At 39.5% G+C, this 13,734-nt stretch overlaps 1 protein-coding gene across 3 annotated transcripts in view; it reads right to left on the reverse strand.

The window, feature by feature from the left end:
* Positions 1-13,734, reverse strand: part of IQGAP2 (IQ motif containing GTPase activating protein 2) — a 225,181-nt gene that overhangs the window by 37,617 nt on the left and 173,830 nt on the right. For all 3 annotated transcript variants that reach the window (XM_037902978.2, XM_037902979.2, XM_043546515.1), the window contains 11 exons: positions 12,867-13,009; positions 11,696-11,866; positions 9,710-9,793; positions 8,074-8,145; positions 7,739-7,808; positions 7,132-7,340; positions 5,938-6,087; positions 4,057-4,220; positions 3,187-3,411; positions 2,082-2,222; positions 1,643-1,727 (listed from right to left, as the gene is read on the reverse strand). In XM_037902978.2, coding sequence (XP_037758906.1) covers positions 1,643-1,727; positions 2,082-2,222; positions 3,187-3,411; positions 4,057-4,220; positions 5,938-6,087; positions 7,132-7,340; positions 7,739-7,808; positions 8,074-8,145; positions 9,710-9,793; positions 11,696-11,866; positions 12,867-13,009 — 1,514 coding nt within the window. The remainder of the gene's footprint in view (positions 1-1,642; positions 1,728-2,081; positions 2,223-3,186; positions 3,412-4,056; positions 4,221-5,937; positions 6,088-7,131; positions 7,341-7,738; positions 7,809-8,073; positions 8,146-9,709; positions 9,794-11,695; positions 11,867-12,866; positions 13,010-13,734) is intronic.

Here is a 13,734-nt window from a genome sequence, read left to right on the forward strand (position 1 = left end):
TTTTTAAAGTAGTCTATCTGATGATAAATTCTATGCATCCGATGAAGTGAGCTGTAGCTCATGAAAGCTCATGCTCAAATAAACTGGTTAGTCTCTAAGGTGCCACAAGTACTCCTTTTCTTTTTACTCTTATCAATTTGAGCTGGGCAGGAAACAGTTTTCATGTCCTGTGAATATTTGGGAGTTGAGAAGATTTTCCCATTCAGTACTGTGATAAAACAGAACTTTTTTGAGGAAAAACCAGGATGGGCAGTAGAGAGACCAACCAGGCCATGACCCAAGGATCAGGGCACTTATACGGGATGTGGGAAATCTGGATTCATGTTCATACTCTGCCCAATCTGGAGCAGGGACTTGAACCAGGGTCTCCCAAAACCCAGGTGAATGCTTTACACATGGGGCTATTGGTGGGTTTTCAGAAACTGCCTCTTCTATTATATTTGAGCTGACCCAAGAGCTGAACTCCTGCGGGTGAGGAGTGAAGAACTCTTGACCTCTGGTACTTACTTCCTTTGCTAGTTTGCCAGAGCTCATGTCCGGCCACTCAGTGGAATGTCTGATTTTTGAATTTAAGGGTTTTCAAATGATGAGCTGTGCTGGTCAGTGGGCAGGGTAGAGGTACCTTGTGGTGGAATCAGTTCACTACCCATTTAGGGGTAGTTGTCAGAGATAACTGTAAATTTGTAATGTAAATTTATAGTGATTCCCAGGCACTGTGGTGATGGGCCCAAAGAAATTATTGTAAACAGTGTTTATTGTAAACAGTATTAACGGTATTGTTTATTATTGCATAAAAGCAGAATAAACTTAGCTGAGGAGATTTAAATTCTCAAAATGGCTCCAGACAAGAATTGTAACACAAAAATGATGTCTTTTGAAGGATACTAGAAAAATCCTCAAAGTAATTCTGGATCCATTATAATTCAATTTTTTAAAATGCAACTTGGATATTGGCAACTGTACTGAGATGCAAATATGTCTAATTAAAGCCAGATATAAGCCCTGTAGTTGTGTGGCAGGCACACAGAATGACTTCACATTGCCTTCTGCAGAATACAATGGTTCTGACAGACGAAGGGAAGGGCACTGTGCCAGGAACATTCTGCATCACTTGACAGCACACACGCTCCAGTCTAGACAAATGTCACATTCCCACAACTTTTACAAGCACCTTAAACAAGTGTAGTGGATGGATTAACTCACTGTTTGCTCTATAACTCTGCCTAAGTGTATTTATAGTATTAAAAAAAACCCACCACATTTGAAGCAATTTCTGTCAAGTGTTCTAATTTCACCTTAGCAGAGTTAAAAGTGCAAAATCACAGTCATATTCTTCATGGAAGATCACTATTGAAGCAAAATCATGCAATCAAATATTTCTAGCTTCCTACAAAGTACCATTGAGCTGATTTTCAATGGTGCTGGCCCACTGACTTCTGTAAGTGCTACAGATGCCAGGCACCATTGACTATATTTTCCAAGTCAAACAATATTAACACATGGAATTCCTTTCATCTTCATCCCCAGAAGTTTCTGTAAATACAAGTGTTAACAATTCCATAGAAAGCTTATATGCAATAAATCTTGCTTCTGGCATAAGCAGAAAGAACAAGCTGCTGACAGATCATCCTCACAAATCTACCTTTAATAGTTCATCTTCTGTTGCATCTGGGAATTTCTCATGGAGCGAATTCTTCAGAACTTTGGCTATATATCTCATTCCATAACTACATATAGAACAGATGAAAAAGGAAAATAATGGAAAGACTTAGATGAAACAAACAAATCATTCCATTCAACCAAGATACTGCATTTTCACAGACTAAACATTTATCACACAAAACAAGATGATAATGGGAAAACAACAAGGATTTACATTACAGATGCTCACTAGATTTTATATCATATTTGGAATATATGATATGGAGCAATTGGTCCCTCTGTTGGAGAATTGCTATTATAGAGGCACGTACCACAGATCGTTATCTAAGGCAGTACAGATGGCTGTTTATTCTGACTCCTGCCTCAAACGTTATTATACAAATGAACTGAAGTTACCAGACTCATGATTTGGCACTTACGGCATCATACTGAGAGATGAGAATATGGACACAAGGACTTTATCAGTTACTGTTCTCAAGCTTTGAATGGACGACTCCAGTCTATTTACCACTTCCAGATGTTCTAATGCTTGTTCTGTTGTTACATCGTATGGCAATTTACTGCAAATGCAAGAGAGGTATTTACTGGGCTAAAGTAAACTGTGTACTATGACATTTCAAACAAAATTCATTAAAAACTCAGTTTATTTAATGCTATACAGTCTAAACTACTTATTTCATGTGTATTTCAGAGAACACATAAATCAAGTAACTTCATACAACCAATTCTTCAAATGCATTTTTTTTAAAAAACAGAAAAAAACCCCACCAATATCAGTTAATTTTTTTGAAATGGAAAAAAACCAAAACCACACACCATGGAAGTGATATGAACTGATCTCTTCCAGATACAAAGAGGAAAACCATGTATAATTATTCTAGTGTGAGGGTTCTTATGTACTAGCTTATGTGCTGAGAGGAAGGATGGTCCAGAGGTTAGGGCATTAGCTTAGAACTTGGAGACCTGGTTCAGTTCCCTGCTCAATCACAGACTTCCCTTGTGACCGTGGGCAAGTCAGTCTTTGTGCCTCAGTTTCCCACATGTAAAATCCTCACAAGAGTGTTGTGAGGTGCTCATATATTAAGTGATGGGGTACTTAAGGTAGAGAAGTGTTATAAGCTAGTCCATCATTGGGGTTCCAATCCTTCAGTCAGAACTGCAAGCATTGGCTCTCTGTGCCATTGCAAAGCTCCGTTGAAGTCTATGAGGCTCTGTAATGGTGCTGGAGTCCATGCTAGCAGATATGATCGCAGGTTCTGAGCTTAAGTTTATAAGCTACTTCATGGAGGAATCTACTATGCTATAAAACAACAGTACTAATAAGAATTACACCTCAACAAAAAGATACATTAAGTCTTATTATATTACAGTGAACTAGAGTATCACAAGCATACACCCCAGATGCATCTTCATGGTTCCTTGTGGAAGAGAAGAAAAGCTTCACTCAATGAGAAAAGGATCTGGCATGAGGAATCACTCAAATATTAACAGAATGAATATGAACTATTCTATTTTCTCACTTACCTGGCCTCTCCAGTCTGCATTTCCAACTGGTTTACCCATGCCTTGTACACTTCCACAGGGCTGGTGTTGATGAGGAGGGATTTGTCATCCATGATTTCCCTCACCACTGGGGCCAACAGCTGACGCAGTGTGTTCTGTCCACGAGCACCTCGATTAAAGCTGACAACCATCTTAATGACAGTAGGGTTTCCAGTGACTATATCCTGTATCTGGTCTACTTTGGAACTGCATTAAAAACAAACAAACAAACAAAAAAACAGTCCTTAACTGCACTGTAACCAATTTTCAGGTTTTGGGGTTTTTTTAATATACAAGTTTGAAAAGTTAGAAAAATTGCCAAGTTCCTAACTGGTTCTGTACTGATTAAAATCAAATCAAAATAAAATCACATTTATAAATAAATCACTAATCCATGAACTGTAATGAAGATTAAAATGTAGAACCTACCACAGGATGAGCCTTCTGCTTATTACACACATTTACAAACTACATTTGTGAAGAAAAATAAAAGCTCTGAAACTCAACTGCATATTCAAGCAAAAAGTAGGAACAAAGCAGCCAAAATAGTTGTACTTTTAGTACACGTAAATATTTACCTCCAAGATTAAGTAAAAATCTAAGATTATGCAGACTTTGCTTCTCTACCAGACAGACAGCCGCCCTGAATCTAAGGTATAAAACATTTATAACCTTCTCAGTCAATTTATTATTAAGTTCCACTGATAGAAGACTAATTTCCCCACTAACAAATAAAAATATGATTTGACATCAAATGAAAAGCAAGTTTAAGAATGCAGTTCAAAGAAAATTTTACAGTCTAACAGATATCCTATCTTCAGAGGAATGAGAGGTTCTAGACAATGTACATACTTGATCTCCTCTTCTAGAGCAGTTTTAAAGAGCTTGAGAAGCAGGTATTCTTCTCGCTGATTGGAGGCATAGTTGTACAGAGTAAAAATGACTGTATCCATGAACTTTGTTGACTTGTTCTGTGGCATCTGGAAAATCAGCTTAGCCAAATACATGGGATTAGTCTAGGAAAGAAACATTATGGAGGGTGATTTATGTATTGCTAAAATGATAAGTTTTCCCACTACCTGCACAAGCCATAAGGAGTCTGCTCACCTTTGAATGCACACATATAGCTTTCATTAACATTAATGAAAGTTATGTTTGCATTGTTAAGGCTATACCTTCTCAGAGCGGTTACTATTAAAAGCTTCACAACTACACTTTTGGCCTAATTTTAATGCAGTATTCACTATACTGAGCATTAGGCTATTGTAACACTAAGCCTGGGGAATACTGTGAATGCTGCAGCAGTAGTTACTTGCAAATGACAATTGTAAGTATTTTAATGGCGACCTCCATAAGTTCTGTACGCTACGCACTACCTCCACAAATGGAAAGCCAAGTGAAGCCAGTACTAAATATTTATCACTAATCCTTATTATGATACAAGTTTAAAAATATAAAAAAGCATATACCTACCTGAAATATACATTTACAGTAGGAACTCAGAGTTACAAACACCTAGGGAATGGAAGGTGTTTGTAACTCTGAAATGTTCGTAACTTTAAACAAAACATTGCGGTTGTTCTTTCAAAAGTTTACAGCTTTGAAACTTTACTATGCAGAAGAAAAGTGCTGCTTTCCCTTTTTTTAGTAGTTCAGTTCAACACAGTATCGTACTGTATTTGCCTTTTTTTGGTATCTGCTACTGATTGTGTACTTCAGTCAACCACACACCTCATTTGGAACCAGGTCCAGTTTGTAACTCTGGTGTTCATAACACTAAGGATCTACTGTATACTGTAGGTAATCAGCAGACACGGACATGTGAACGTTCTAAAGTTTTGCTGTATGTAATGTGCTAATACATGTAAATTAAGTCTACACTGATGTCACTTAGAATAAAAGGTACACAAGTTTTACTTTACAAGGTTATCAGATTTTAGAAATCTTAAAACTGATATTTTTGGGACATCCATACTTTGATGTTTTTCCATTTCACCATCAAAAAGGTGTTTATACCAAACTTAACTTCCTTTGAGTTAAAAATACATCTGAAGGAAGAAAAAAAAAAAAAAAAGAAGTGTATACCTCTCCCCTCCCTTCCCCCATGAACGAAAGTGGGGGAGGGAAACAAACAAATATAAGTCTTCTAAAGAAACTTACCCAAATTCAGACTGATAAACACATTACATAATAAAATGTCAATCATACAGTAGCTTCTTTCCCCTACACACAAAGTAATTTCAGTATTTTTAAACTTGAAAGAATGTGGAAGAAAAATGTTTTTTCCTGCTCAGATTTGAACTATGCATCCAAACTGAGTTGACAGGATGGAGGTGGAGGGAGAAAAGGAAGAGACAAAATCCAGCGGGCTCATATTACTGCAGACAGTTGCAAGCCTAGAAGAGTTGGGAATTTAAAATAATTTCAAGGAAGGGAACAGCAACGAATTATCTCGTGCACAATTTAAGGCCAATAGAGCCGTTTTCTATTAGGGAAACAAATTTAAACTATACAGCGTTAATTTTCAAGCCCATTCAAAATCAATCATCCAGCAAACAACACTTGCCAGCTGTGCTCAGCTGTGGTCTGTAGTAACTGTATTTACTGTACACTACACCTGCAAAGAAATCTCTCCCCCCTCATTCTCATTAGAACAAGAAATGAACACACTTTAAAAAGTTTTGCTTAACACAAGCCATTTGGGGGCAAATTAATCCCCACATTAGGACTTACCTGCAAAAGGTAAAACAGGTGTTGATAGGCCTCCAGCTGTTTTCTCCTCTCTTTGCTCAAGCCTTTGATGCCCTGTTTGTCACCTGTCACCATCTCTTCCACCTGATTTTTGCTTTTTTTGTTTAGCTTCTTGCTGTGCAGTACCACATCCTACAGACACAAGTGAGCCATTATATATATATATATATTCACACAGAAATATAAAGCAATATGGTACGCTGCCATTTCTCAACCATCTTAAATAGGATGTTTCTACATTGGTCTATTTATTCAAAGATTTTAATATCAACCCCTTTTTATATTTAGACCCAATATAGCACATTAACTAGACAATATTTTTCACCACTACATCACTTTACTCATGATTAGAGTTTTATTTAGATTTATAAAAAGGTAAAACATCAAACTCTGAGTGCCATCTTACATCAGTTAAAATTCACAATAAGAATATATTAGACTGTCTAAACACACAGTCCCTACCCATAACTCCCATGCTCAATCAAACGTGGCTCCAAAACACAAGTTTTGGCAGGCCAATAACAACCCAGTATAATCCTATCATCGCATCCCCTTCCCAAACAGTGGGAAGAATTTGCTGCTGGGTAGAATTTCAGTGCGGACTAAATGATAATTGTCAGGGTATCACAAGCTCATGTTAGTTGTCAAAGAGCAAACTCTTTACAATGATTTTTAAAATTGGAAGTCAGATTTGTTCTATTGTTAGAAAGCTGCTTAAAAACCACAAAGAATGACCTCATGCTTCTATGTATTACTGCTGCCCATGTCTATCATAATAAAAACACCTGGTATTCAGTGAGATGTGAAGTAACATGGTGCCAGGAACTAAACAACTCCTACTTTTGCTCCCCATTGAGACACTAATACTTTAAGAAAAGCTAAATGGCAGGCAATAAAGTGGAAGTGACCATGTGCCATTCATTAACTAGTCTAAACAGCAGCAGTCCTCAATGATTTGAGACCATTCCTAGGTCAATTCTCACCAAAAGCTCTTTCTAAAGTATAGCTACTTCTTACATAGGTTGTATTGACTGTGGTTCTTATTGGCATACACTAAAAAAAGGCAACTGCTTCACTCCCCAGGAACATCCTAACTGATCCTGCATTCTTTCAACACACAAACCTCCATTGCCTTCAGTGCATTCTATAGAAATAGTTTGAATAAAGCCTGCTGACCTGTAGAGAGATCCTGTTCTTCACCAGTAGCCCAATCTTTATATCCATCAAGTTCAAGTCATTTTCCAGCTGTTGATTGGATCGGATTTTTGTAACCACCCCCTCCCTTAACCTTGTTACTTCTAGTTCTTCCTGAAAATCTAAGTCACTTTGGTCCAGGAGGTAAGCAAATTTGCGCAAGACGTTCAAGGGTGGATTTTCAGCACCAACTGCAGTTAAGGTAAATAAGCTCATATTAGTTATTTTATTTGCTTGGTCTGACATGGACAGACACAGTATACCTTTACATTTATAAATATCAATGTTTAGAATTCTTTTGTACCTTTTGTACATAATGACATCTATGGTCAGAATGCCAAATTGCAGAAAGGAGTTAACGTCACTGAGAGCAAGAGTAGAATATTTTGTGTAACCAGAACTATGTGTTATAGTTTATGTAAATATATTAACTGTTTAACAAATGTTAGTATCACAATTTCACTTAACTGCTTCTGAAGAGCCAAAAATGCAAGACTCAAATATTAGAAATCACAACTGAACACTCTTATTCTAAAAAGTATATGTTACCCCACCAATTTACACTCAAATGTTTATCACCAGCACTTACTTAGTGTTCTGTAGTCATCCCTAGCTTTGTTTGCTCTAAGAAATGCTTGTATTTTCACAATTTCTTCATTCTGGAAAGACCAAGACTAAACACTTTAGAAAGCATTGAACAGGAAACCTCCAACAACAGCTCATGTTCTATGAAGAGAGATAATGAAGAGTACTATAGACATCTACCAAACACTGTGATAATTAGAAAAAGTTTCAATGTCTTCACAGTTATAATGTATTTCTGTTAAGAGACATATGGGGGATGTCTATAATTTCAAGAAATAAATGCATTACTACTACATTAGTTCTCTTCTCAAAAGGGGGTGGGGTGGAGAAATGCCTTACGTGATCCTTGAAATACTGCAGCCGTTTCTTGTAAGCCTTCCTCGCTAGCCACATTTTGACCCACGACTGAATCTAAAAGTCAAATAAAAACTTAAGAGGAATTGTAGGAGAACTAAGAATGCCGCCAATTTTATCTGGCTCTTTTAAAAAACGAGTTTAGATGCTTGATGAGGTTAGTTGCATAGCACACAATTTCAGCAAAGTCAATGGATTCACATGCAGAGCTAATGGGATGATTGGGCTCTGCGATCTAACGGTCAGAACACTGGACTAGACTGTGGGACTGGGACTCAGGAGACCTGGGTTTGATTTCTGGCTCTGGCTCTGCCACCGGTCTGTTGGGTGACGTTGGCCAAGTCACATTCATCTCTGAGCCTTTGTTTCCCAGGATATAAAATGGAGATAATGACATGACCTCCTTTGTACGGAACTTTGAGATCAGATCAAACACACTACAGTAACTCCTCATTTAACGTCCTCCCGCTTAACACTATTTCAAAGTTACGTCGCTGCTCAATTAGGGAACATGCTCATTTAAAGTTGTGCAATGCTCCCTTATAATGTTGTTTCGCTGCCTGCTCTGTCCACTGCATGTAAGATTTTGTGGAAGGGCAGCGAATTTACAAGGGAGCACTGTACAAGTTCCTCTTCTCCACCTCCTCCCCCTCCCTCCCAGCACTTCCCAAGCTGTTTGGCGGCACTTAGGACTTTTTGGAATGGGGGGAGGGGAGGAGCGGGGAAGCGCTGCCTCTCCACTCCTCCTGCTCTCTCCCAGAAAGTCCTAAGCACGAAGCGCTGGGAGGGAGAGGGAGGAGAAGTGTGGAAGCGCCACATCTCCGCTCCTCCCCCTCCCTCCCAGAGGGTCCTAAGCGCCACCAAACAGCTGTTTGGCAGCACTTAGGACTTTCTGGGGGAGGAGGAGGAGCAGGGATGTAGCGTGCTCCGGAGAGGAGGTGGAGTGGGGGTGGGAAGAGGTGGGCCTGGAGTGGAGTGGGGATGGGAAGAGGCGGGCCTGGAGCATCCCCCGGCAAAGTCGGCGCCTCTTCTTCTCCGGGTAAGCTGCCACTGTGCTTCCTAGTGTCCTTGCTTGCAGCGGGCTGTGCCTGTGTGGGGTAAGCCAGGGGCACTTCCCAACCACAGTACAGTACAATATATAATGCCTTTTGTCTGCCCCAAAAAAGTGTCCTTGGAACATAACCCCGCACATTTACATTAAATCTTATGGGAAAACTGGATTAATTTAACATCGTTTCACTTAAAGTTGAATTTTTCAGGAACATAACGTTAAGTGAGGAGTTACTGTATATAAGAGCCAAGTATCATTTTTATTACCACCATCAGCATTTCATAAACTGATAACATATTTTGCAAATAATCATACTTGACAGTCTCGGGCTTTCAATGGAAGACTCAAGGTATTAATCACTCAAAGATCAGTTTTCTTGGATTACTAGCTGCTGTCAGAACTTTGAGCCTTCCATGTAACGCCCAACGGAATAGGAACACTCGCAGTTTTACCGCAGCAGCCCCTCTCCCTACATTCCTTGGGCTTTCAAGTGTTTGGATTCCCACAACAATGAGGAAACATTATCCTTAGAGCAAACCCTAATTCTGCTCATCATATATGGAAATTTACCTTGATGATAGCAGCAACATTGCCTTGAAGCACCCGCAATCTGTCAGTGTAGTTTTTCCTTTGTTTATATCCTTTCCAGAAAGCCTATTTTAAAAAGCAGGTTAGTAGTGTGACCATTAGTTTCACCATGCATATACTTGGAAAACCAAGTTTATATGATCTTGTTCCACAGAGAAACTGCTGTTCACTTTAAAAAAAGTAAGGAGAAAAATGTGAGTGAGGCACATCCGTCCTTTACACCCTTTACAAGCCCTCATCCAATCCTGTAGCATCAACCTTCACTTCGGTGCTGATGACTCATGAGTTCACCACTCCATTCCTGACCCAGGATGTCAGCCTCTGTGTCACGCAGGCCTGGAACTTCTCAGTCCAGCACTCTGCATGCCATTTTTGATTTCAGACTCTAAGCCTGCACCTTTAGGCAGTTTCCAAACCTTGTCTCTCTTGTTCCATGGTGTCGCAGAGCTGCCCTATCTTCTGTCTACACTGCTATAACTTTGTCCAGGCCCCCTTCATCATCAGTCTTGACTACTGCAACCTCCTTTCCTTTCTGGCCTTCCTGGCATCCATTGTCAGCCTCTCAGCCCCATTCAAAACCCAGCTAAGACCCTCTTGCCTTCTCTAACCACACCACCCTCTCAAATTCTTTCATCTGGCTCCCAGTTCTCTATACCATCAAATACCAGTGCTGGTCCCTGCCTTTAAAGACCCTGCCAGTCTAGTTCCTCCCTCCTTACCCATTCATCTTATTGTGTTGCCTGTTTTACCGATGCCACCCTCTATCATCCGCCTGTCTGCTTCTCTCACAAGCCATTTGGACTTCACCTCTCCTAATACTCCAATAGCCATTTTTTTTGGGATACCCACAGGAAGTTGCCATCTGGCTAGGGATATAGCCAGTGGGGACTTGGAACATTTATCTTGTGCGTCTTGGGTAAATGCATGTTTTATTATCACTTTCTACATCCTCCATCTAGTTTCTGAGGATAGCTACACATACTTGCTGAATCTGGTCTTGGAGGATTCCTTCCCAAAGAGCATGCAATTTTTTGTACTGGGTCTGTACAGCACCTACCACAAGGGAGTTTCAATCCTAATAAGGCCTCTAGCATCAGCATAACATATATTTTACCAATAATCTGAAGTAGTAGCAAAAATAAGTTTTGATTCATTGCAGTACGCACCCATTCTAGAATTTTTTTTTTTTTTTAAAAACTGAATTTTAATGCTAAAGAGGTCAAGCTTATTGAGCAAGTTTACTATTAAACTATAATAGTATAGTACATGCAGGAATAGTGTAAAAATACGTAAAACCACAAAGTGTACACAAAAGCACCATTGCTGGCCTATCAAGATGTGCATGACATGCTCTGTAAAAGCCAAAAGGTAAGTTTCCTTTGTACACCTTTCAGAGTATTGTGCATTGAGCAAATCCAAGTAATACTCTTGGAATCAGGCAAAGTTGTTAACATTGCCTCTCCCTATTCAATTATATGAGCATTTGCTTTGCAAAGCAGAAGCAAACAGCTTCTGACTGGGGGAGAGCAGAGAAAGGAATGTATTTCCTGGATGATCCATGCCTTGGCAGAGAACTAGAGCTTCAATATTAAACTCATTACCTTCCATCCTCCTATTCTTTTCCTCGCACTCCCAATTAAACATCAGAGCAGTACTCAGGAAGAAGCTAGTGGTAAGAATCACTGGGCTTCTCCAACTGGACTGTTATATATACTACATTTATACATGATCTATAGCCATTTTAAACTGACAAACCTCCAGTTTACACACAAAGCATTTCTTTCAATAAGCACATGGACTTGTGTTTGTACAATTCAGTTCTGTAAATAACAAATGCCACAAGAAGCCCTTTCTGCCAAAGAAGGCACGAAAAAACAACACCCCCCCAAAGGTCATGCAGTCTGTCACATGTAAAAAGCTACCACCACCCAGAAGAAGTGACCCTGCCTTTATATTACACAGCAATACCTGTATTTTGGTCACAGATGGTTCCTGTTTTTGAAGGAATCCTTTTCTCTCCTCATAACTTTTTCTGATGAGGAATCCCCTTGCTAGAGCTTGCAGCTGAACAATCAGGTTTTCATTAGCAAGCCACAGCTGCTCTCTACTGTAATCTGCTGTAACTTGCCCAACAATAGTCTGGTAAGAGATCATGTAAAAAGTGTTTAATAAGCAATTAACCAAAAGCTGAAGGCAAACCATTTCAGAGTCTGGATTCCATTCTCTCCATCCACACTCATTATGAAAACCCCTTCAATTTACTCCCCACATTTTTAATCACTCACAAAACCGAGAACCACCATGTTATTATCATCATTTGTTTAAAGGAGGATCGAACTCCCTTCAGATCACATCATCAATAAGCTGAAAGGACTGGTTTCAGCCATTACAAACTTTTCATACCAGGGGGCAGAGGTCTTTGCTTTTGCAATACTGCCAACCCCTGCTAACTCAAGAGTGAGATGCCAGGAGTCTAAAAATGGAACCCATACATCTGTGTAAAAATGCTTATTTTAGGGATTTCTAAGTTTCAGAATGATGTGAAAAAAAATTCTTCTGAAACCAGTCAGGATGTGAAGAATCCTGCTGGAGTAGCACGTGTACGGTAGTGGTTTGCATAGGTACAGCTAAATGCAGTCTAGTAACATGAAACAGCACATATCAGTGTAGCAACACAGTGTAGGCCAGCTTAAAAGTGGCCCCGATTCAAGAAAGCCTTTATGGATGTGGATAAGGGCTTTCCTGATTTGTGGGGCCTATGTAAAATACAATATGCAACACAGTACTATAACTGACAGAGCATAATTACATACACTTGGAAGATTATTCAAAAGCAGATTTAAGGGTACTTATGATTGTATGATACGGGCCAAAGTGAGGTGGTTTATACTATATGTGAGTTGTCAGCCCCTTTCTAAGGGTTTGATTAAATAAACAGATTAAGTTCTACTGTATTTGAGGAAATGAACAGCCTAAACCAAAGTCCAATTAGAGAATTCCTTCTTTTCCCTTGTATTTTTAAGGTACTAAAAATCTTAACATAACCACTTCCTTTGTATTCAACAGTGCTAAAGCACTCACTTCTGTGTTTATGTTGCAGTTGTATGCATCAGTCATTTTGAACATTTTAGCACTCTACCTGTATTTCTTCACCGGTTAGCCAAGAAGTTTTTGGTATAAACCCTTCAGGCGGAACAAAGGTACTCTCTCCAGTTTCCACATTATAATAATAACCGTATCTGCTCTTCATTATAAGTTTGAGCCATGGACCTTCACTAGAATCTAAAACCAATATATGTATACTGTTAGTGTACATTTAGGAGCCTTAATACATTTCTCCCCTTCCCCTCCACCTTTCCTCCCTGCAAAAGAATGTTTTCAATTATTTTACATATATGAAAGTCAGCACAAATTGATCTACCCTAAACTAGAAAACTTTTGCAAAAATATCCTGCTATATTAACAATGGCTCAGTTCCAATGGTGTGGATAACAGTGAGGAGCATAGTAGAGACTGGCCACCAGCTGGAATGGGCATTTTCAAAAACTGTCTTATCCTTCTCTACTCAGAGTTGACCTAGTCAACATGGTACTTAAAATGCTGGCAGCAGTCAGTCTATATACTAACGCTGCTACCATTGCTAACACTGGTGGATATGAAGCAGTGTTAGCAATGACTGGAAGCTTTTGCAACATTTCAGGTGTAGGTTGGACCTTATAGGCTCATAGTATACATCACAGGAATGCAGGTTATCATTCTTCTGAGCACCATCAGCTGAGAGAGAGACAGGAAGAGTCCGAGTAAGTTTCCCTATGGACTGTGCCAAGATTACTCCTGGGGAAATTCTGTGCCACCCCGATGAGCTCCCCACACCTGGAATCCTACCCCATGGTATAGGTGCTAGAACTAGGGGTGCTGGGGTTGCTGCCGCACTCCCTGGCTTGAATTGGTTTCCATCATATACAGGGTTTACAGTTTGCTTCAATGGCTCTCAGCACCCTCACTAT

This window comes from Chelonia mydas, chromosome 5 (genome assembly GCF_015237465.2).
Source record: "Chelonia mydas isolate rCheMyd1 chromosome 5, rCheMyd1.pri.v2, whole genome shotgun sequence".
NCBI lineage: Eukaryota > Metazoa > Chordata > Testudines > Cheloniidae > Chelonia > Chelonia mydas.